Below are 26,956 nucleotides of genomic sequence, written 5' to 3' on the forward strand. Positions count from 1 at the left end.
CGATCCTCTCACAGAGCAGGCTATACCAGACAACACTTGTCATCCTTAACTTATGAACCTCTGTGACATCATCAAGAGTGTACATCAAAATAAAACCAGAATGTATTCCCTATATATTATCCTCACTACCTTCCTATAATGAATTACTTCTGTTCATAGGTTAGTGTAGGTTTCATGATTCAAAATAATAACAAGACAAACCCTCATTTTTCCAATATGACCTGTAGTTGTCACACAAAAAACAACACTGGACAAAATTAATCAGACAAGGTGGGCTTTAATTCAAGACAATTGCTATAAGAGAGAAAAAAATCAAAGTTGCTACATAAAACTGAGATCTGAATACAACTTTATTAACTCAAACTTTTTTTATAAACTGAATTTGAAAATGAGAAATCATGACTCATTAGTGTTTGCTTACAGCCATTCTTGCTTCTTTATGACAACAGATAGTTCTACACTATGAAAAGGACCCTTAAATCTAGTCACCAACCCCTCCCTTGACTGGATGTAAGAGGTTGCCTTATCTCGGTGGCTGCATTTCATTGTGTTTGCTCTTTGGTCATAGAAGGAGATAACCCTGGGTTGTGAAAAAATGGCTAAAAGATTTTAAAAAGGTTTAAATCTCAAAGGAACAGAGAAACAATTTACATGAAATGATTTCTAAAGAAAATGTTCTTGGGAAAAAGAGGCCAAAAGCAGACTGTCTAAATTTACCAAAGATGAAGAGAACATTAAGACCTTCTTGGTCACAACCCAGGGAACAATAAGAAATGACAGGAGTGCAGTTGTGCATAATAAATAGGTTGTGTTTGGCTTTTAGAATCTACTGGGGAAATAGCTTAATTATTATATGATATGTGCAGAATTATTTTATGCAGGCATGCTTTCTCCATGGTTGTAGATCACCTTGAAGATTCAAAGAAGTCAGTATATGTAGAGTAAAATTATCTTTAAGGGAGAGTTTTATTACAGGCTATTTTGCCTATTGACATTGTCTTAATCACAGACACTAACCTAGAAATAATAAGTTTGATAAGCATCAAATCAAGAAGGAAGGGTAGTGGAAGACAAGATTTATGTCTGCTACAAAACAGATCAAGTCAGAGTAGAGTTCTTTTTAAATAGTATTTTATATTTATGTGTATGTGTCTATTTCTATGGCATGTCTTTATATGATATGTGCACATATCTGCCAGAAGCCATGTCAGATCACTGGGAACTGCAGTTATAGATGGTTGTGAGCTTTCTGATGTGTGTGCTCAGAATTAAACTTGGGACTTATGGAAGAACAGCAATTACTTTGAAACACTGAGCCATCTCTCCAGCCCTTGAGTGGAATGTTTTTTAACAGCAAGAAACCAGACATATTTTATAGCAAGTCAATATTAAACATAAAATCACACACACACACACACACACACACACACACACACACACACACATCATACACATATTAGTCTGCCAAATTGGCACCATGGTGTTATACTTAATAGAACAGAATGAAAGACTTAACTTGGATACATTCCTAATTTATCACCAAAAGCTTTGGCCAAAGGTGCAAGACCTAAAGGAGATCACTGACCAGAACAAGAATGTGCTTGGTTATAGAACAGGAGCCAAGGTGGACTGAACAGAAAAATGTGGTGTAATTACTTTATGAAATACTTTAAAAAGCATATGTTGATAAAATGGCAAAAAGCATGCTTGGCTCTATTATTTTTATTGTTTTGTGAATGAATCGAACATATCTTTATCCTACATGGATATAGATATGAGAGGAAGCAGAAATGAAAAGCTGTGGTACTGATATTTATTACCATTCTTTCCTTTTTAAACATGTATTTATTTAAACTTCATCTCAGCTGTGGTTTAATTGTATATGCCATTGAGGCAATGGTGATCTTGTTCATCTGTGATGTATCTGTTATTTCACAGAAAGGACAGGAACTAATGTGTATATGGTGCCCCCATCCTCTATTGATAACTTTTGTAGTCTTCCAAATTTATAAAAGTCTTTATTGTTAGTGAAGTGTGCAGGTGTCCTAGACATGATAATATACAATACAAGGTTACTCTGAAATTTTGAAGAAATCCTGTCTATTAGAGCAGAAAGGGAATTGATGGGGAGCCTATGTGGCCATGAGTTCATAGGACATTTCTGTCTTTTAAATATGGACTTTTTGAACTTTCTCTAAAACTCTTTACTATTTTGCATTCACAACTCTTAAAAAGACTATACATTCTCATTGAAGCTTCTATAATGAAATAACAAATGGTTCTGTCTAAGCAATAAAAATCTATTGTGAAATTAGAACCTAGGCAGTCCAAAGTCAATGCAGAATCAATTACTGTTGATGACCTTCTTCCTAGCTCTGAGATGATTCTGCTCAGTGTGCCTTCATATGGCAGATAGAGCATGGAGTGTGTGGAAGCTCCTTCTTACAGGCAAGTTGAGGAAAGACTGCCCCCCTCAAAGCCCCATCAATGCTAACCTCCCAATGCCATAGAGGTAGTTAAGACATCAGCATGACAATTTGAAAGAGCATAAATAATCAACCCAAAACAAATGCTAGCTTCACATTTACTTAAATGTGTTTTAAAGATATGAACAAAGAGGCCTGAGAGATGACACAGAGGTTCAGAGCATTCATTACTGTTGTCTCCAAAACAATTTCCATAAATGTAAAAAAATGAAGTTGCAGGAGAAAGAGGACCAGCAGGTGGCATGTGTGCTTTCTATGTGCACAGCTCCTTTTTTCTGTTTTCATTTTTTTTAAATGTTCTTTTTTTTTTATTTTATATACCAACCACAGTTCCCCCTCCTTCCCCTGCTCCTGCTCAGTTCATTTTAATTATAATGAAATGTTTGGAAGGAAGAAAAGTGATCACTTAGTATAGTGTGGTTGTTGTGGACAGCCTTGAATGGTAGTCTTGTCATCTGTGGATTTTTTATTCAGTGGTTTGAAAACCACTGTACTTGTTTTTCATAAAACCATGGGTCACAATGTTTTAGAATTTTAAGCCATTGGGAAACAAGGATGGATTGGGATACATAGAAATTACACAGACTTTGAACCAGTGTTCATCTTTGTAGAATCGCTGATGTGAAACTATGCCTGTCCCTTCACATGTGGTGAGAACACACAGTCTGCAAAGTCTGAGGTTTATTGTCTGGCTCCAGGCAGGAAACCAGCTGACTCTGGCCATATATATGTATATATAAAACTTTATTTTAATGCTAATTTTTTTCATCCTTGCTGATAGTAAATTTGAAAAAATGTCATTTACCCTCAGTGAACAAATGTTATCAAACCAGCTGCTTCTGCCTTTGTTTCTGTTTCTGACATCAGAATCCATTCACAGGTGACAAAATGGCAGCTGTAGTTCCCATGTGACTTCACTAATTGTGATCTTTATGATTCAGGGAAGCCCAGCCTCATTAATCTTACTTGTACACTTATGTATTTGAAGCATCTATGTGATACTGGTTTGTTATATGATTCCCAGTCTTATGTGTCTCAGACATTAAAGAGAACAAGGTCAGACTCTGTCCCTGTGTCTCTATGTCCATCTATTTTCTCCTGAGTCTTTTTCAGTTATCATTGCCACTTTGTGAAGGATTATTCTGATAAACAAATATAATAGTTTTAAATGTATTTCCTGCATAGCATAACAATAATGAGGAAAAAATCAATTAAAATGTCATTTCTAAAATATGTTCAAGTTGTTTCATAATACTATAGAATTTTATAATACACTTCCTTTTTGAACAATGGATTCATGACTTATTTTGACATATTCTGCAACTATCTTTTATGTACCAATTCTTTGAGTCTTGATTTATAGTATTTTGCATAAATTCCTTGATAATTCTATTTTCATAATGCTTCTAGACAGATTGTCTTCATCCATATTGCTGTTTTTATATTAATTTATAACAGCCAGATTCTATAATTCTTGTTGCTGCCTTCAAGATATATTTACAATATGTTAGTACAAAATAATTGCATTCACTTTCATAGTTAATTTTAAATTGGTTTTTTTTTGTATATGAGACAAACTTTTTCTTGAACACAGAAGTATTTGTTTTAACTTTTGTTAATGTTGAAAGCCTGATTGAATATCTTGAAGGTAGTTGAGAGGTTGCACTGGTTTGCAAAGAGATAAGAAATGCAACCGTAACCTTCCCTGTTTGATATAAACATAATATTGGATAAGAACCTTTCTCTTATGGTTTGTGTTATATACAAAACGTTCATTGTCTGTCAAGGTCTGTGTGAAAATGCTTTCAGATGAATACAGATTCTCTGCTCTCTTCTTGGCACCCCTACTAACAATTGTTGGATTTTTTTTTTTTTTTATCACCAATCTTCTAAATGGCCAGAATGCAACTTAAAATGCTACACGGCTGCTTTTTGTGAAAAGTGTGTATTTACAGGTTAGGAATGGGGGCTTTTTTTAAATTTTACAATACTATTCAGTTCTACATAACAGCCACAGGTTCCCTTGTTCTCCCCCCTCCTGCCCCCTCCCCTTCCCCCCAGCCCACCCCTCTGGAGAGATGGCTCAGCCATTAAAAGCTAGGCTCACAACCAAAAATACAATTGTTGGATTTTAAGTGTAAGTTCAGGAAGATTTCAGTACATTTGTAAAGTTTTTAAATGAGAATTTGTGTCAGAATTACCTGATGAACTTCCTAAAAAGACATGTGCTTGTACATATCCAGGTGCATAACTCTGTAATTAATATTTAGTGATAATTAACACATCAATAAAGAAATTTATAGTTTAATTGCTATATTAAGACATATGTTTGATTTCAGGCCAATAGGTAAAACATTTCTGTAATTGTACATATCCTGAATATCATAAATCAAATCCTCATAGTAGGAGCAGGAAAATCATAAGTCTCTGTATATGCTCGTAAATTATGGACAAACAGGCAGGGTCTCAGGAGAGGCCTCAGTTCTGTGGTAGTCCTTTCATAGCAAACATGGAATATTTGGTTGATTTCAGGGTCCCACGTAAAGGTGGAGCGAGATAACTGACTCCACAAAATTGTCCTCTCATTTCCACAGGTATACCTTTGTATGAGTTTAGAAACATATGCAGTGCCCACAATAAAATAAAAATGAAAAACGTAAGCTTGAAATTATCTCATTAAAATACTGCAGAGTTTCTACCAAGATATGTGTCACCATTTATCCAGCAATTTGTATGGAAGCTCCAATTTGATTCACACTATTAAATCTCCTCCATGGAGCTGTTAACACAGTTAGTTTTGTTTTGCTTTGCTTGTGATCAAGAGCAAAATATATGTCATTGTGTTTCTTTCCTTGTGTTCCATTTGGATTATAAGGATCATCAGGGTCAAAGGTGTAATTCGATATTTAGGTGGTTTGTGTGCAATATCAATGTTTTAATTTGGTATTTTTGCTCCAATTTGGTGAGAATTAGTTGGGCTTCTTTTCTAAACTTAAAGCAAATTGAGTACTGAGAATAAGCGTATGGGACCAAACAATCTGGGTAGCAACTATCATATGAGACATATTTGTCTAGGTGAGGAAATGAACCAATTTTGTGTGTCAATTTATATATTTTTCCTTTTTATTAGCAAAAGAGGAACAGCAAAATCTCATTGAGCAATAAATGTTGTATAGTGTGGATGTGTGATATGAATATGTGTATAAGAGTGTTGATACATATATGTAAAATATAGTTTATACTACAGCTACTAGAGTATACATAATATACATATAAATATATGTATTTTATATTCATAGAATAAAATAATATAATAACATTATAGAATATTATATATTCTATAATAATAAAATATATTATTTCATTTATAGTATACATAAAACATAGTTTATACTATAGGTACTATATACATAGCTATTATATATTATAAGGATATATAGGATATAGTATATGTTTTGCATCTAATATATGCTAATGTATTCTATACTATGTAAATTATTTAGAATACATTTTAGTTGATTTTATACCCTTTTTGAGATGAATTGGATTATCTTAATACCCACATATGTGCATACATATGCCTGTAAGAACATTAGGTAAATTTGCATTCCAACTACCACTATTAAATTTTCAATGTATTTCTTGTTAAATACTTCTACTAAGTAAAATGTCCTTTGGAATTGGCCATATATCTATCGTGTTCTTTATTATTAAAGTCTTTCTGTTTTGTATCATTATATGTAGAGGACTTGAGATTTTCTTCAGTGAAGAGACTGAGAACAGAACCTATGAAAAGTGATCACTCTTCATGAGTTATTGTTCCAATCATCTTCATACCACATATATATATAGTTCTTTATTTGAACAGATGTTGCTTTTTTTAGTGTAATATTTAATTTTGTAAGCAAGCTTCCAGTGAATGATTTTAAATAACATTTTAACATCATTAGTCTTCTTAGGAAATCACATACAAATTTAAAATTCTGAAATATAACTATCGGACATCTAAATAGAGAGCTTTTTTTTTTAGCAATGAGCTGTTAAAGAAAGCAGCATTGGTGAGTGCTTTAATAAAGAAAGGAGCAGTGCTTTACATAAAGGCTGTAGAATGAATCTGAAAAACATTGATATGCTTCCACTCCCATTAAATCTACATTTAGAGCACCTGAGAACTCTAAATATGAGCACAGCCTCTAAGCCACTTATTTTTTAAATGAGAGATTGAGTGGACACAGGGTTTTCCTTTAAATTTTAGCATATATTCCTAAGTAAGGTAGATGGTTTGTATGAGTTAAGAATATTGAACTAATGCTCTGTTGGAAATTATTTTAAATCAGACCTTATTCTTTCAGATAATGTTATGAAGACTTGTATCTGCCCCAGATGTGCATGGCAGTAGAGTGGATTAAAGTCAGCTCAAAAGCACTACCATAGTCTGAGCCAGAAAACTAACAAGGACTCTGATTGGCATAAACTCTTATTGTGTTGGAATGCTGAGGGTGCATTTTCATGACAGAGTCTCCTCTACGGTTATTGACATTCATAAATGAAAAGGCTTGCTTTGCTGACTATCTAATTGGTAATTTAATTTCCCCAATAACTTCCTTTACAGGAACTCGATTTTGAATCCAAAACAAGTTACACGCTGCGCATAGAAGCTGCAAATCGTGATGCTGATCCCCGCTTCCTAAGTTTGGGTCCCTTCAGTGACACAACAACCGTAAAGATAATCGTGGAAGATGTGGACGAGCCCCCTGAGTTTTCCTCACCCTTGTACCCAATGGCGGTGTCAGAAGCTACGCAGGTGGGAAATGTCATTGGCACTGTAGCAGCTCATGACCCGGATTCTTCTAACAGCCCTGTAAGGTAAAGGCTTGTGGCTCCCCCTTTCCTACTGTTCTCATCACTACTTGTTCACACTCATGCTTCTGCATAATGGTCTTTTCTGGTTTGTAATAAATAAACTGCTACTTTCTTTCTGTGCAAGGCCATAGTATAAAACTCTCAACAGGATAAGAACCACACAGCATCTCTACTAATTCAGTGTAGGGATTAATTAATTAATTAATTAATTAAATTGCATATTAATTAAATAAGTATTCTTTCAAATTGATCTCCGTGGACAGCTTGTGCTTATTAACTTTATTGTTTCTAGTTGTAAAAATAAAACAATACCTTATGTATGCATGCAGTTAATTTAAATTACCATTCTTAGAATTAGAATAAACACATTGTTATAAAATAATCTCATGGAATATAATACAATTATGTTATGTAAGCAATTCAAACTATCTACACCCTTCCATCTGAGATCTGCTAGTGTGTTAGCATGTATGCATATGTTTGTGTGAATGTGATGAATGATCTCTGTAGCTTTGGATGAACATAGTAGGAAAAATATGCTTGAGCAATTATGGACATTGTATTTTATTTTAAGTATGTAATATATTTCCTCATTCAATGGCTGTTCTAGTTTAATTTCTTTTTCTGTGCTAAAATATCCTTACAACAATCAACTTAAAGAAAAGGGTTTATTTTTCTCACAGTTCCATGTTACAGTCCATCATGGCAGTGGGAACATAAACAGTTGACCACGTCATATTAATAGTCAAACATAGAAAGTAAACAAATGTATGCATGCTCAATTGCTTCTTATCAGTGCTTGGCTTGGATTCTTTACTCTTTTATGCCTCTCATTCACCCATTAATTGTGATATATATCATATACACACATATAAATTTACATATACAGCCTGCTGAGTTTATTTAGTGTTTCTCATATGTACATGTATTTAGGGTTGATGATGTGTGATTAGGTAATCTATCAAAAAGCTTGTCCCTAGAGAAGATTAATTTTCTCTTTCAGTAGCCATTAAGTGCCTGTAACTCTTCATCTAGAGGTGTAACCTTGTGCAATTTCCTAAAATTGTAGAATATGGATAGGAAATGTTTCCCCACTCTTACACAATTTAGTTCCTCCATAGGCCTAGAAATCTGAGTCTTTCCACATTAATCAATTTAATTAAGACAAACCCTCACATTCATGCTCACAGTAAGCATAGATCAGATATTGATGATAATTGTACTTCTACTTAAATTATTTAATTTAATGAGGGGGATCATAGTCTTTTCCAGTGGCTGAGAGTATTAAAAGGGATGAAATCATACTAGCATTTACCATTATTTAGTGCCACAATGAACAAGGGTATTTATGAACATGTAAAGAGTCCATTGGTATTTTTTATCTTAATTTTATTTTCAATATTAAATCCCTTGTAGATTTTCCTGAGAAACCATTGCATTTATCAAAATTTTTTATGTGAAATGAGGCAATAGTAATGATATAATTAAAGGAAAGAAAAAGCAAAACAGGCTTAAATGGATAGTCACTGGCATTAGGATAGACGAAATATGTTCCAAGGTTGATCTCCAAAAGAGATAGCCATGCCTAAGGCTACGTAGGTTAAAATCATATGACTTTTACCAGTGAAAGAACATGCCTGTCCACTGTTTATCACCTTGTTTTCCTTTTCTAAAATGTATGGAAGATGAGTTGGAAGTTAAAAACAATCTTACATTATTTTCTCACAGAGAAAAAAAATCCACGATGTCAGTGAGAAATAAACTGTTTCTATCTGAGGTGTAGAAAAGAAGCACACACGTTCTGATGGTAACTTTATTACTGAATCTTGAAAACTCTTTTTCTCTCAGAAAACTCTAGACAATATAAGGGTTACATTTTGAGGGTCACATTACATTTCTTGAATAAACAATAAGAAGCAGAGTCATTCTGATTACATACATGGTATTACAGGGTTTCTCTCAGACTTGGAATGTTGCACTGACTAATTGAAACCAATGCTTGGCTGTCAGCCATGCTCCCTGGTAAACAGGCAGGAGGCACATCGTGCTTGAATGCCCCTCACTTTCTCAAGAGACAATGACCTTAAAGCATCACAGGACCTAAACATAAACAGTTAGTTGGCTGATCCTCGAGTCTTGTATCATAAAACTAAGATTAGGAGTTCATGAAGACAGTTAGAATTTATATAGGGAGTTATGTATTTAATGGTACTAGCTAGAGTTTTGCAAGCAAAGAACTGGCACTAAAATTGCTTCATGCCTGACCTTGGTTCAACATAATTGCCAGTATAATCAAGGTACCCAGAACATTCTGGTTTGGTGACAGCATATATATCAAGAAATGACAAAATGCTCTTCAACATATCTGAACCTTAAGCAGGAGAGATGTAAACAGACTCATCCTTGTTGTTGTATCCAGAGACTATTCATCATTGCTAATCATTTCTTACAGGGAATCTTACTCTTTCATTTATCTCATAAACTAGAGGTTTATAAGTTTACTTTCTGTGAGGTTTGTTAATTTGTTCCATAGGTTCCCTTTTTCCCCAAGTTAGTCATTTATTTTCTATAGATTACAATTAAATCATGTTAGCAAAACAACAGAAGATAAATCAGATTGAGCTCTGGAAACTTTCAAACTCATGGACAGTGGCTTTGTGGAAGAAAAATTGTATTTTTATCAAGAGATCAGTTAGTTTTCAGACTGTAAACACTCCTTCAACTTGTATCTACAGAGAAGCAACAGTCTTCTGAGGAAGGAGGGAACAAGAACTTCCAGGTGGCTGTAGAATGTGATGAATATTCATAGTTATGATCTTGATTCTATGACTTTACAAATGTTGTTCATTTTGTTTCACATTTATTTAGTGTGTGTTTCTTTTTACACTTGTGCATATTTGTGCACATACAAGTCTGTATATACTTTCACAAAGTGGCTATACAGTGTAGAGATCAGAAGTTAGTTTTTGAATCTTGTTCTCCCTTCTTACCATGTGGGTTCTGATTGCTAACCCTATTGTCCTTGAGATATAAAAAAGAAGTGTTTGCTTTACTGTAGTTATTTAAAGGGAAGGCAGTTTTATTAGAAGTGCTAAATAGTGCAGACATTGAATCATCAGTTAACATAATAATGTTAACAAATTATGATACCAGATGGAAGGCTGACATATGCCACTCATGTTTAGGAAATTTACTCTTACATGGGGGTGATTCTAAGTAGAAATATAAGTACAAATTTCCAGTAAAACAAAAATAAGATAAGATACTCTTCTTATGTGATGTGGATCATGTTACATCCATATGTATTCATATCCAAAAGGAAAACTCAGTTTGCTAATGCATTAAACACAGCCTACATATGTAACTTTTCTGTGTGCATCTGTCCTCTGCTGAGAAGAAATTGCATGATTGCATCACTGTCATAACATTGTCATCTTGACTGTTATAGATGTAATTGGTACAAATGAAAAGGCTATAGGAACCCACACCTGTGTGATTGTCTACAGTACAACACCATTAGGAAATATTAGGTCTCTCTGTGGCCTTACTCTCATCCAGATAGCTTATTTAAAGTGTACCATACTACATTTAATTTGCTTTCCATTTTCCATATGTGAACAAACAAATCTTCAGTGAAATACAAGGTGAAAATTAGGTGATACTTAAAATTCCTCAGGGAAAAAATAGTGACTATTTGTTCTTCTCTAAGCAATTGTAGATAATAGAGAGTAAGCATTTCTCTGGCTTGTTTCAAAATATTTGTATAGTATTTTATGTCATTTCAGGACTGAGTGCTAAACATGTGGGTATATCTACTAAAAAAGGAAGGATGGGTTGCAGCCCATTCTATCTCATTGTCTTTTAAAACAGTAGCAATTTCACTTTGTAGTTCTTGTCCAAGATTGTAAGAACCATAAAGGACCGTAGGGATTACAGAACTTCAACTCATTCTTCAAGTCAGGATTGGCAGGCTGATCAATGGCTCAGTATACATTTATTAAGAACCTGTTCTGTAAAAAACTCTTGGGAAAATGCTGATAAGAAATAAAGATGAATAAAACATTTCCTCCAACACCTAGGAACTCACGATCTAGAGGAAGTACCAAAATCTCATTAAAAATAAGAACTACAAGGAAAAAATGCCTTTGATGTAATGTGGAAAATTGTGAGACAAATCAAAGCAACTCAGATCACTGGACAAGAGGCTTCACTCAGAGGAATGATAGCATCAATAGAGCTTTGGGTATTACAGTCTTTGGACAAGCTGATAACAAATATAATGCAGAGAATGATGATGTTTCATTTAGTTATATTCTAAGAACCTGGTGCTAAATTATGAGAAGACTGATTACTAAAGGACCAGAACAAACTGAAAGACAGAATGCTAAAAGTAGCTGTGTGTTGAAGAATGATATTAGTACAAATAAGATTCATTGTGAAGATGGCTGTATAAAAAATATTAAGCAATATTTTCATGATTTCTTACTATTTCTATCAAAAACTACATGTCAGTGTTACAGTATGCTTGCACTGTATTCACTACAGACATTAACATTCCTTGTGTTGCATGTTCTCAGATAAAAGACAAAATTGTGTCAGAAATACCATGATGTAGTATGGTAGTGTGAACACATTTGGGGTGTTTGAATAATTTAGTGTGTGCTTTTAAGTAGCTTGTATGCATGCATATATCTGTGAGCATTATTCTACATAATTTATGAATTTTTCATTTTTATACTGCAAAAAGTGAACTAGTGCTATGCAGAAACAGCGTTAACAGTGCAGATGGTTAATCTGAAAAGTAGCAGGAACCAGTTCAGTGAGGAAATTAGGAGTATGTTCCATTTCAAACTGTTGTTCATTTTAACATAATTGCTACTAAAAATGCTTTAAAAATATACATCCCAATACTTAAGAAACCAACAAAGTGTTTTGTTAGACTAGTGTTCTTTCTATGAAGATATAATTTTAAAAGCATGTAAAGCAGAAAATGACTAATTTATTAGAGTCGTTTTTGTTTTTTAATTTTGCAAGATATTGTCCTGGAATTAAATTCTTTGCCAAGACTTCTGAATTAGCTTTATTCAAGGCTATAGATAAAATGAATTTATTGAAAATTACATGTTGCCATACTTATCCCTCACGAGTATTTCTCATTTCTAAAATACCAATTAAAGCATCAGATTAGTTGAAGAACACAAAAATCTACATTTTTTGTGTTTGTGTGTGTGTGTTTGTGTGAGGTGGAATTGTCCATGAGTTTGAAAGTTTCCAGAGCTCAATCTGATTTATTTTCTATTGTTTTGCTAACATGCTTTAATTGTAATCTATAGAAAATAAATGACTAACTTGGGGAAAAAGGGAACCTATGGAACAAATTAACAAACCTCACAGAAAGTAAACTTATAAACCTCTAGTTTATGAGATAAATGAAAGAGTAAGATTCCCTGTAAGAAATGATTAGCAATGACAAATAGTCTCTGGATACAACAACAAGGATGAGTCTGTTTACATCTCTCCTGCTTAAGGTTCAGATATGTTGAAGAGCATTTTGTCATTTCTTGATATATATGCTGTCACCAAACCAGAATGTTCTGGGTACCTTGATTGTACTGGCAAATTATGTAAGTTTGAGAAGGTTTAAATCACCAAAGGGAATATTGAGTTGCTGATACCAGAAGTGAATGAGGGCTCAAACAGTGTCTTCTATCATTATGTACAGCACTCAGTGGTTGATTTTGAAGTATATTCTCAGTCAATCAGTATAAAAATCATTATTATAATCATAATTTTTAGATAACATATAAATGTGGCTTGGTCACAGAATTAGAGTGTTCTGGGCCTCAGATTAGTGTGATCTATATAAAATTTATGTTATATGCATCATTATACCCAAATACTATGTAGTACAACATCTAAACATTTGCAAAAAAAAGTTAGCAATTGCACATTTTTATGAACACATCATTTTATCTAATGAAAGCAAAGTGAAATTAGGAATAATTTGAGTAAATAGAATTTAGATGCTCAAATAGAAGCCTCTCCTACATCTAACATTATGTATCAATAAAAAATCAGGGAAAATGGTAGCCTATGTATTCTGAAAATGAGAATAGTAACATACAAGGTAAATATTCTTTGTTTGTTTTGTTGGGGTTCTTTGTGGTGGAGTGGCTGATGGATTTTTTTTTAGAATATATTGTGCAAGAATAATAGAAGCTTTACACGGCCCTCTACAAAGTCTCCAAAACAAATTTGGGGGTAGATATTTGGATATATTGATAGATGCATATCTGTAAAAGGACAGGGCAGCTTAAGTGTCATTGCTACAATAACATGTAAGTCATCTCTAAAACCAGTCACTACAGCATACACGGATGGAAGCCTCGTAATCAGGCTGCTGTTCAGAAGGAGCTAGAACAGTCATTCTGAGCCCTCATACTGGCAGCATCAGAAACTGCAGATAGGTGGCTCCTCACCAAGAAAGCCGCTCGCCTCTCACTTCTCATTTTGCCTTAAATTAACCTGGCAGTTCTGAGATTCTAAGCTTGGCTCTCTGTCGCTATAATAAAGAGTTGGCCAAGTTCATTTGGGGGAAGGAATGATTTATTTGAATTATAAGTTTAAGTCTGTCATTGAGGGGAGGTAGGACAGGAACTCAAGTTAAGAACCCAGAGGCAAAATGAAAACAGAGAAAGGGAAACTGCTTTCTTGCTTCCACAGTCTTGCTCAGCTACTTTTTTATACAGCCCAGGACCATCAGTTTAGGGATAGCACCTCCCATAGTGGGCCTGGCTTATATATAGCAATTAATAAAATGCCCCACAGTCATGCCCAAAAGCCTGTTTGATGGAGATACTTCCACAATGACATCACCACTATGCAGATGACTCCAATTTGTATCTGGTTGACAATAATTAACTGGCACAGTTGCAGAAAATGTGCCACTCAAAGCTTCTCTAAGGCTCCTCCTTTACATTTTGTTCACTCTATTTTTCTATATTATAAGGTGAAGAAAGATTGAACTTCCCATACTAAAAAAAAGAAAAGAAAGAAAGAAAACCCACTCACTTTCTTTGATTTTTTTTATTTAAAGGGTTAAATTTCAACTTGTATTTTCACAAAGTAATTGGACATTTGATTTATAATTCATCTGCAATTTATTGGTATGTCCATAAGGACTTGTGTCTAATGAGTGAATAAAGAGTAACATAATATTTTAGTATTTGGTTGTCCCAATCCTGTCGTTAAGGAACATAAAGAGCACAGAATTCCCTGGACAATATATCTGTCTACTAAGGTGCATTGTTAGCCTCCCATCTCTTCTTGAGTTAATACATAGTTCTTTCTCCATAGCTTTACTTTCTCTGCTTAACATTACCAATTAAACATATTGTATTCCTCTATTTATAATCAATGTTATTACTTCTTTATGTGTGGTTTCCAGAAAAGGAGTGTCAATTGAATGTGCTAAAATAGTTACCTAATGTATGACTGAATAACAAGAAGAAATGAGGAAATTTTAACCATTTATACACATTACCGACACACTTATAGAAATACATACCAGCATTACAGATCCATGTAAAGATCACAGCTGCTTAGATACACATTAAATTAAATCAATAGAGTTCATAATTGCGAATGATAACTTTTGAATGATTGAATCTTTGGTTTCCTGTTAACTTCAAGATCCTCAATTATTTTCAATTCTTGAAATGAATACTGTCTGAAAACATCATAGAAAATGAACTCTTGACTTACATGCCCTTTAATCTAATTCTGGAATCATTGAGACTATAAAGAATAGAGGCAAATATTTAGTCATTAGCTTTAATTCAATGAGGAATTAAATAAATACATTTCAACTCTCTACCCATTCTTCTTTTATTACTTTACAAACCAAAGTTTACAATATACTTGATTGAAAATGTCTTTACAAAACCCTTCATTATGTAACTTATTAGAAATTTTTATAAATCTATTTTATCAAAAGTATCCTGATAGGGCTGAAGAAATAGCTCAGTGGATAAAGTGCTTGCATGAAATATGAAGACTGAAGTCCAGATTCCCAGAATCTACATGAAAAGAGAAAAAGCAGAGTGGGAATTATTCACCTTTAATATTAGTGCTTTAGGAAAGAGACAATAGATCCCTGGAACTGGTGAGTCCCATGTTAAGCTAGAGGTCTGCCTCAAAAAATAAAGTGGAATGTGATAGAAGAAGACACTCTGTGTCAAATTCTGTTATCCACATTTATGTACATATGTAGCATGAATCTTAAAAGTTCTTATTAATAAAAACAAACCTGAGGCCAATTATTGGGGTGAATGCTGGAAGATCAGAGAAGCAGAACAAGCCACAGCTACCTCACCTCACCAATTCCTCAGTTGATGCTGTTTCCTCGGACTAGAAGCTCCTGAGTCCTCATCCAGAATGAATCTCAGCTGAACTGAGCTGCTCAAAGCCTAAAAGCTTAACCAGCCAAATGCTTCTACTTCCTGGTCTTCACGCCTTATATACCTATCTGCTTTCTGCCATCACTCCCTGGGATTAAAGGCTCAGTTCTTGGGATTAAAGGTGTGAGTCACCATGCCTGGGTGTTTCTGATGTGGCCTTGAACTCACAGAGATCCATGCCTCCAGAAGGCTAGGATTAAAGGCGTGTGTGCCACCATTTTCTAGCCTCTGTATCTAGTGACTGTTCCATTCTTTGGCCCATGTTTATTAGGGTGCACAATATTTTGGGGAACACAATACCACCACATACATACATGTACGTGTACATTTAAGTATATCACATACTCATTAGCATGCAAAATTTTAAGAATGTGCTGACATTGTCTTTTGATTAGTTACAGGGCTAAGAAAATTAATGAGCAATATTTATAATATTGGCTTCACCTGATTGCATGAATGTTATTATAATCATCTTAACATAATTGATATCAATTATACTGTTGCTGCTGGATAAGGTGTCCATAAAAGTATATATTATTTTTAGTATGTCTATACATGTTGGTGTATTTCAATGTCTCAATTTATTTTTTTTGGGGGGGAGGTTCTAGACAGGGTTTCTCTGTGTATATTTGGTGCCTGTCCTGGATCTCACTCTGTAGACCATGATGGCCTCAAACTCACAGAGACCTGACTGGCTCTGCCTCTCAAGTGCTGGGATTAAAGGTGTGCACCACCACCACCCGGCATGTTTCTATATGTTTATACATGAAGAATAGATATACACGTACATAAATAATCCTGTTCCTGAGAAATAGAGCCAATCTTGTCACACAGAATGCAGCTATAAATTTTGGGTAGGAAGCAGATATTGAAGTTTCTAGAAAGCAAACTGTAGGGTCTTTTAATAAATAACATTATTCTTCATAGTATCTCCCAAATTTTGATTTGTTTACCATTATTTTCCCCGTAAAATAATTTGGTGTGCATTAAATTTTCAAAAAATATTTTTTAAAAACCAAAACATGCTATTTAAATGTGGTGATGAAAGTAAGAGATCCTTAATAAATATACTTGAACATTAATGAAATATTGAAATCATAAGCTTGTTATTTGAATACTATGAACTATCAACACTGACAAAGGGCCAAAGTAATAGATGCAGGTCATACATTTCAGCAGTTTACTCACAAAGTAGGTAAACATAATAAAAGAAAATCAGTATGAAACTATTTTCAACTAAATAATTGAAAAATTCCATCAATATGTAAAATAGTATTTCACAAAGTTACCATAAAATTCACTCCAAAAAGTAAGGTTTCAGAAACCTTTAAAGGTTTTTCAATACACAGTATTCTATGTTAATATATAAAGAAAATCACATGATCATATCAACTGTTGAAGAAAAATGTTAAGGGAAATTTGTCATTTACTTCTGGTTGTAAAGAAACCAACAGTAATTAAAAGTATAGTGCTTTCATCCAAATGAGAAACATCTAAACTTATAGCTAATCTTATAATAAATGGTAAGTGAATTAACACTTCTTCCTGTAATTGAAAAAAATAATAAAAAGACTGGGCATTGTGGCTCGTACCTACAGTCCCAGCAGAGGCAGTAGGAATGAATAAAATTTAAGACCAACCAGAATTCTAACTGAGTTCTGGTCCAGCCCTTGCTAAAACTTGTGTCTCAAAAAAAGAAAAAAAAAAGCGGGGGGGGGGGGGGAATGAGAGTCCAATAATTAATCATGGTGCTCACCCCTGGGGGAGGCTAACTCTTCCTCTCTTCAGTCATCAGTTGACTACAGTTCTTTCTCTGGGGTGGAATACCATGAGACTTTATCCCTTACACACTAGCATGTCTATTGATATTATCATTATTCAAGCCCCGATACTTGAAACCATATACACACAAACAACAGTATTGACTAAGCACAGTGGATTTTATATTTGCTTGTGTGTGTGTGTGTGTGTGTGTGTGTGTGTGTGTGTGTGTGTGTGTTTAATAATAATAATCAAAGAGGTTGTCAATTTGAGATTTGGGGAAAAGGAAAAGTTAGAGAGAAGAAAAGAAAAGGAAGGGTATAATTATGTTTTAATTAAAATGTACATAAATAAGTTAAGTTATATTTAACATGTGAGACATGAAAGCATGAAAAACAAAGGAAGCCCATATATGCTAGCAAGGAAGGAGCATGCTGTTGGTATTAATCGACAATTACTATATGATGGTAGGAAATACCCAATGAATAAACTCTCCTAGAATTGTAAACACTTTAACTATGATCAAGAATATTGACTCTATAAGCAAATTCTGCATTCATATATTAGCCTGGAACAACCAAAGAAATAAAGAAACTTGAAATTTACAATAATTATAAAACGTAAATATGTATTTATGTTTAGCCAAACCTGTAGAGAATTGCTAGATAGGTAGAAAGAAAAATTAGTGATACAAAATATCACAGTAAAGTAGGTGGAAGTTTCTGTCCTTCCAGCAACTTCCAAATACCCAGCAACTGCTTCCCAAATTGCCATACAAAGGCTTATATTAACTATAAATACTCAGCCAGTAGCTCGGGCTTATTACTGACTAGCTTTTAACCCCTATTTCTTATCTGTGCCTTGCCATGTGGTTTGTGACTTGTTACCTCATTTTTCACATGTCTTGCCTTCTCCTTGGCTGCCTGGCATCTCTCTCACTCTGTTTTTCTCTTCTCTTCTTATTTTGGTTGTCCTGCCCATACATTCTGCTGGCTATGAGTCAATCAGCTTTATTACTAGCAATGAGCATAATCTACATCATTTCCCCCCTTTGTTTTTTTTTTTTTTTTTTTTTTTTTGGTTTTTTGAGACAGGGTTTCTCTGTGTAGCTTTGTGCCTTTCCTGGAACTCACTTGGCAGCCCAGGCTGGCCTCGAACTCACAGAGATCCACCTGCCTCTGCCTCCCGAGTGCTGGGATTAAAGGCGCGCGCCACCACCGCCCGGCAATTTCCCCCTTTTGTTTAATCAAAAAAATAAAGGTTTTAACTTTAACATACTAAAATTACATATAGCAAAACAGTTATCAAGCAAGAATTAGAGTTACGGCCGGGCGATGGTGGCACACGCCTTTAATCCCAGCACTCAGGAGGCAGAGGCAGATGGATCTCTGTGAATTCAAGGCCAGCCTGGGCTACAGAGTGAGTTCCAGGAAAGGTACAAAGCTAAACAGAGAAACCCTGTCTCAAAAAACCAAAGGGGGAAAAAGAAGAATTAGAGTTACAATATCTAGTCTATTTGTATTTTGCAAAATTAAAGAAAATGCTCTATCATCTATCTTGTCTTTGTGAATCTAAAGTTTCATATCTAACTTAATTTTTATTGTAACTAAGGAAAACAATAACTATCTAGTCTTTAACTTCTTCAAAGATCCCAGAAGGATATAATACAACCTTAGTAACCAGGAAGTGAATTGCAAGCGACTTCCAAAACTCTAGAAATGACAGAGACGTCTGGCTGCCTGGACACTCATGCAAAATTTCTCTGTAACATTGGGGCATCCAACTTTGGCTTATAGACCTAGAATATCTGACAGACCTTTTTCATAAGCAGAAAAATATGAAAGATTGTCCTACCCTGTCTTAGTAAATTTCACCAGTTGCTTTTCTTTGTGTCCTGCCTGTCTAGATTAGAGTGCATGCTTCCTGTCAGCAGTCAAGATAAGGGCAGTTCCCCGCCCAGTAAGCCAGTTTTTCTAAAAGAAATACATCCTCTTGGGAGTCGAACAGTGATGCCAGGAGCAAAGTGTCTCATTTCAAAAGAATTCTAAGTCATTAAATTATTATTCTGTAGATATTTGAAGTATTTTAAGATTGCCTCACTGTTTAGGACATATCTCTGCACTCATAGAAATCCTAAATAAAATGACTCTAAGTTTTACAAGATAGAGTGACTGACTATTGACCTGTAATTCTTATTAACCTGTATACCTTAAGGACTAAGCTTCACATTATAAAAATAAACAAGCTATGGAGATAATATCTTTTGCAAAATTGAAACAGATGTACAGTGTAAGGACAATAACCTTGAAATAGGGAAAATATACAAAAATATCTTAACTGGGGTAGAAATGTATAATGCAATATGACAAAAATAACCTTAGTTTGTGTCAATATACAAAAATATCCTAAACAGACATAGAAATATATAGAGAATATAACAAAAATAATTTTGCATTTGTATCAACATACAAAAATATCTTAAATGAAGAAGGAATCATACATAATATAACCAAAATAATTTTGAACTTTATGAATACACAAAAATATCTTAGAAATAGAAACATATACAGTATAACAAAAATAACTTTGAATTTGTATCAATATATAAGAATCCATGCCAATGTAAATTATTTAAAACTGATAATCTACTTTTTGATCCTATCATGCTTATCCCCACTGTCTTTTAGGAAAAGATTGACTATGACCACTAATAATTTATAACCAATCCCCCTTAAATGAAAACAAATATTCACAAGAAATATTTTGGGAATTTGGGCATAGTTCTCTAAACTACTTCCTGTTGATTGAGGGTGCTGGAAATCTTATGGGAAACTCTGAGAAAATTTAGAAGAATGGTCAAATCCTGACTTTTATTCTGTGAGTCTGGATCATCTCTGCTAGTAGCCTTGAAGTTCACCATATGTATGTTGAAGTTTCTGTCCTGCCAGCAACTCCCAAATACCCAACAGTTGCTTCCCAAATTACCATACAGAGGCTTATATTAATCATAAATACTTTGCCAGCAGCTCAGGCTTATTACTGACTAAGTCTTACATTTAAATTAGCACATATTTCTTATCTATGCTTTACCATGTGGTTTGTGGCTTGTTACCTCATTTTTCACACATCTTGCTCTCTCAGTGGTGGCTGGCATCTCTCTCACTCCACCTTTCTCTTCCCTTCCTTAGTTTGTTTGTCTCACCCATACTTCCTACCTGGCTAACAATCAATCGACTTTATTATTAACACTGAGCATAATCCACAGCACAGAAATCTGGACAGAAATAAAATTATTCACCATTTAAATGGCTCAACATACTAAGAAGTAAAATTGTCAGTTATTTACAAGTTAATTCATTGGATTAATGAATTCCCAGCGGTCATTATATATATATATATATATATATATATATATATATATATATATATATATAACTTGTATAAATATAAAGGACTTCAAATGTCTAAATAATTCTGAAAAGTATGATTAAAGATTTGGAAATCTTTATCAAATTTCAGGACCTACATGTACAAAAAATAAAATGCTGTACTGTGGGCAAAGTCAGGTAAGACACAAATAAACAAAGATATTCTGAGTTTGGAATTTTACAACCTAAAATAACATTCGATTTTAGGTGTTCAACTTTCTTTCATTTCTTTGGAAAGCCAGTTAAGACTTTTGAGTAATGATTCCAGTAAAAAAAAAAGTTATTAAGATTGATATTATCAAAACAAAAGGTTATAGGCCCATAAAACTAAAAGATTTTACAGGGACCTATGTATAGAATTGGTGCTAGGAACAATTGTAAATAGTAATAGTGATACATGTAGAGATGCAATGGAATGTTCAAAGCCATGCTGAAGTAATGTATTCTATGATTATCATTTCAAAACCTTAACACATAAGGAAAGAGATTACTAACACACAACCTATGGGCATATAGCTAAACAGAGGAGTTTTAAACATGACATATATTAGTGGTATTAGTCAGCAGGATTTAGTGGTCATCTAAGAAATCAATGAAAAAATAATATTCTAACCAACCATGAATGTGAAATATTTTTTTTAATTTTCAACTAGATATTCAATTGACAGAAACACAGACTTGGAGAGATATTTCAATATCGATGCCAACAGTGGAGTTATCACTACTGCTAAATCATTGGATCGAGAGACAAATGCTGTTCATAACATTACAGTCCTCGCAATGGAAAGTCGTAAGTCGAAATGCTTAAAATGATATTAGGATTAAGCAAGGTAAAAATAGAGCATGGGTTCCTATGAGATGAGGTCAATTTAAGCTGTAATAGTTGCTTGATTAAGTTGGACAAACCCCAGAAAGTCCCAAATCACTAAACTGTAAAATATTTATAGATTTACTGGCCCCTTGTGCTGATATTTACATAGTTAATTCAAAATATAGAAATGCAAAACCTGATAGTTGTGAACTGAACTAATTGAAATAATTTAAGGGAAAATATAATTATATCTCTATTACTAAAATATATAGTATTTTATAAAATATATAGAAAATGCATGTATACATAATATACTAATACTGATATAAATATGAGCTGTGACATCATTGAGCTGAATTTCATGGTTCACTATTCCTCATTCAGCACTTTTCTTATCAGGGACAAGACACACATGCATATACATATATACATACATTATTTATATATTTATATGGAATGCATAAATACAGATACAATTATGCATTATATACAAACATAAAATATATGTTTGAATATATACATGTTTAAATTAACAAGTTTATATGGGTCAGATTATCTGTGGTTTGGTTTAGGTAATATGGTATTATAAGTATTTTTATTTGAGATTATACTTTAAAAAAGTAATTTTCAATTTTTTGGTTGATTTTCATGTTTATTGATTAAAATAACAAATTCTAAGTTAATTAGAAAATATTTTCCTATTTACCAGAGAATCCATCTCAGGTTGGGAGAGGCTATGTGGCCATCACTATACTGGACATTAATGACAATGCACCCGAGTTTGCCATGGACTATGAAACCACTGTCTGTGAAAACGCTCAGCCTGGGCAGGTGAGACGTTTGAGTCAACTTCTTCTTTGTTTGGAAATGTTTAGAAGCATCCAGCAGTGGTGTTGCTGAAACCTTCCAATTTTAAGATAACTCACAACCTGCATGTTTCAGCAAAGCTAGCATGTTGATGTGTAGCACAAACTAATATTAAAAGAACTTTCAAATTCTAATTTAATTGGGTGATGAAAATTCCTCAGGAAGAGAAGATAAACATTGAAAAAAGCCCTGTTATATGTTTAAAGGCTTGGATTCCTTTAAGAAGAAATAAAACATATCAAGCTTGATTGGGCTGTTTCCCACATTACATTACATAGCAGAATTTAAATACCTCAACTTCTAAGAATTAAATGCAGTTCAAAGTGGCTTTGGCTTGTCCATTCATATTGCTCAGAGTTGTGTGATGACTGGGATGTCTAATCAATTGTTGCAGCTTGTTTCTGAGGTTCACAAAAGAACGTTTAAACATACACTTTGAAAAGAACATGATTTACACCGAGTGCTGGTGCATGCCTTTAATCATAGCACTTGGGAGTCAGAGGCAGGCAAATCTCTGTGAGTTCAAGGCCAGCCTGCTCTACAGAGCAAGCTCCAGGACAGGCACCAAAACGACACAGAGAAACCCTGTCTCAAAAAACAAAACAAGAAAAGGATATGAGTTGTTTTCCAAAGCCTATTTTAGACTGAGTTCAAGTTTGTACACCTGATCCATTCCCTGAACTTATTCTTGGGAATGACATTTATGATGAGGTGTAAAATAACTGTGACCCTCTGTAGGTAGGAATCTCAGCAGACTGCACCAGTAGGCTTTCTCTTTTACATTCTCTTTAGGTTATCCAGAAAATCAGTGCTGTAGATAAAGATGAGCCATCTAATGGACACCAGTTTTACTTCAGCTTAACAACAGATGCAACAAATAACCACAACTTTTCATTGAAAGATAACAAAGGTAAGGGAGCTTTGCCTTTGCAAGCACTGGCTCCTAAATAAGCCCTGTTTCTCCCTTAAGGATGCTTATTATGGGGAAAAACAGCAAGGAAAGTAATTAAAAGGCATTGTGCTTTCTGAGCAGTTTTTATCCATGAATTTGCTGTCATAGAGGAGAAGCCACTGTTCAAATCATTTTAGGCATAAAGCCAAATGCAAAAAGTTACCTGTATTTCTCTTGTCTGACTCCTGAATGTTTGCCTCCCATTAATATACCATGCTCTATTTAAATGATCTCAAAAATTAAATGCCTGTTAAGGACCTTAGTAAGGACTGTGCTATTTTAACACTACTTGAGACCTTAGAAAATAATTGTATTTTATTCATTTCAAGTTAAATCAACATTCACATAATATTATCAATAATAACCCATTTTATTTTTACATGAAAATAAATGTTATATGTGAAAACTCTAATAATAAAAATCATTATAAACTAAGGTAAAATAGTAAATAATATGAAAAAATTCTCATTCTCATGTCAAATTTAATTTCCTTGCTTTTTAGTTAGCTACTCCTACCAAGTCATAAGTGTAATTGTAGGGGCACTTTACAAGTACCTGTAAGCAGATTCCTGTTTTGCTTAATACTTATTAATAATCATAAGACCTTCTAAAGAAAGCATTAGAATTTACTTACATATTTATTATACAGGTTTTTATGTGATTCAAGTTTTAGTTTTAAAATAAAGAATCAAAATGGCTTACCAGAACAGACATGCTTTCAGATGAAATTTACAAAGTTTTTTGCCTAAGGCCATAGCTTTAGTGCAAAAACTATGATCTCAGCCAGGAAAATTCAATCTGAAAGTAATAATTTTTTCCTGATCCCATTGATGACCTAATGAGAACACTCTATTGTCCCATTAGTAATATAAAAGAAGTGCATTCTCTGGGTGTGTAATCCCAAACTCTCTGACTTAATCATTGTTGGAAAGGTTTACTCTCAATTCTTGGAGTCCTTGAGCAAGATGTAGGCCAGGGAATATATGACCTTCACAAGAAGATGGTGAATATATCCCTCATGTGCCACAGTCCAATAGCATCAAGATTTCTGTACCGAATGCACAAGAAAATATCTGGTTTTATAAAGCATCCATACTGCCACATAGCTGGAAATATCCCTGTGTCACATACAACAAGCCCAAAGTTCCTCAGGGTATACCTAGAAGGGCATCAAAAGAATAGATAAAAATCATTCATGTTGTCTTCCACTTTTGGGGAGCAATACAGAGCATCATGCATTCTACAACTCTTTCTTGATCATAGCATTCATTTTTATATGCTGAGCATTTGGCCTGTGCTTCTCAATTTAATGTTGTGTGTGTGTGTGTGTGTGTGTGTGTGTGTGTGTGTGTGTATGTGTGTGTGTGTTTATAGTGTCTGTGTACATGATTCTGTGTCTATGTGTGAAAGATTTTTATATCAGTCATGTTAGACTACCAATAAACAACTGAATGAATATATTCTCTAAATTCATAATGATGGGTAATATCAACATTGGTGTGAATCAAATCATCAACCTGTATATTATTAAGTGTACATAAGGAATATTCCTAGACAATTCCATGATTAATTAATTCCCTAATGAATTTTGCAAATCTATATTGTATGATCAAATATTTTCAAACAGTAAGATTTTAGTAACATTTCAAAATCTGCACATATGAAAACAGACAAAATACAAAATGACACTAATTTTTTATTTTATGTAATCTAAAATCACAGTAAATTCTTTGCTTAATGTTGGTTATAAACTTTTTGCTTTGTGCTGCTTAAGACAGAAATGATGTCAGCTTGCTTTCTTTAAAATTTTATTAAATTTTTCATGTCAATATTAGATAAGCAAGTTTTAAACTATTAGGGATTTACGTACTGGATGACAGTATGACCCTGACTTCTTTTCTTTTCTTTTCGCCTACTAGTTAGTTTGTAGAATCCTATAAATTCTAATTAGCTTATTAAAAGAAATACCCTCAAATTAAATTTATTTTGGTAATATAAATGGTAGTTATATACACATATTAATCACCTTTCAAATCATAGTTACTCTAACTTTCTTAGGTCAGATAGAATATAAAATATAAATTAAATTCTGTGCTATTAATAAAACATTTTAAATCGTGTTGCTTTAGAAAGTGTGAATAATAATAAGATTTATAAAACTTATTCAATAATTCCCTTTGTGAATATCTGTGTTTGACAATGTGCTGCTTATTGATTTTTTTCAGTTATTGATGGACCATGTCTATGATGATAGTCCCATAAAATTACATCAACTAATGAAATCAAAACATCTTAGTTAGTTTGTGCCAGTAAACCATGATGTGAACATAGGAAGTATACTGGCTTGTTTCACAGAGCGTATGCCCTAGTTCAAAGATACTTGACTACATAATCAATTAAATAAAACTATGGTATCCTATTTTACTTTTTCTTTATTGATCTAGAAACCTGCCAAACAAGGGATAGATTTGAAATGATGCTTAAAAGAGCATCTACTAACTGGTGACTTTTACCAATCTCTCTACAAGTATATGGTTTGAAATTTTAGGTATGCAAAAATATAAAAATTCCATTTAATAAAACATTTAAGTTTACATTGACTGTTTCTTTGCTATCTTTAGAAATACTTTAAGATGAATTCCATAGAAAATATGCCTCTCTGTCTAAAAAGATTTATTGTGGGATGTTGAAAAAAAATATGCCACATCTGATTTACAATTAAGGAGCAAAAGGAAAAGAATGACCTTAAGTTTGGTAAGATAAAGTTCGTTAGAAGGCTTATTATATGTTTTTGTTCTTCATCCTAGACAACACAGCTTCAATACTCACCAGGAGAAATGGCTTCCGCAGACAGGAACAGTCAGTTTACTACCTGCCAATTTTCATTGTGGACAGTGGATCTCCTTCCCTGAGCAGTACCAACACACTTACCATCCGTGTCTGTGACTGCGATGCCGACGGCATTGCGCAGACCTGCAACGCAGAGGCCTATGTTCTGCCTGCCGGCCTTAGCACCGGGGCCCTGATAGCAATCCTGGCCTGTGTCTTGACACTGTTGGGTAGGTTCCGTTTTTCTGTTCTTGCTTTGTAGGAGCAGTTACCAAAACAACCAAACACCACAAGTTTTCTTACTTCATTTTCGTTTCTTTTGACTATCTTTTCAAGGACATGTAAATAATTTACCAGTTATGGTAACACTAGCTGCTTATCTTTTCTATCTAGCAGTGTGCTTTAAAGGACAACACATAATAAAAGAATATGAACTTCATTTTCAAAAAAAAACACAGGATAAATTATCTGAACTTACTATGAGTGCTTTTCGAACATTT

At 33.8% G+C, this 26,956-nt stretch overlaps 1 protein-coding gene across 1 annotated transcript in view; it reads left to right on the plus strand.

The window, feature by feature from the left end:
• Cdh7 (cadherin 7) overlaps window positions 1-26,956 on the plus strand; it is a 146,883-nt gene that overhangs the window by 86,655 nt on the left and 33,272 nt on the right. Inside the window, 5 exon segments of the mRNA XM_028859029.1 lie at window positions 7,099-7,352; window positions 21,651-21,787; window positions 22,518-22,639; window positions 23,468-23,585; window positions 26,435-26,686. Of these exon segments, the coding sequence (XP_028714862.1) occupies window positions 7,099-7,352; window positions 21,651-21,787; window positions 22,518-22,639; window positions 23,468-23,585; window positions 26,435-26,686 (883 nt within the window).

Source organism: Peromyscus leucopus, chromosome 15, assembly GCF_004664715.2.
Source record: "Peromyscus leucopus breed LL Stock chromosome 15, UCI_PerLeu_2.1, whole genome shotgun sequence".
Classification (NCBI taxonomy): Eukaryota; Metazoa; Chordata; class Mammalia; order Rodentia; family Cricetidae; genus Peromyscus; species Peromyscus leucopus.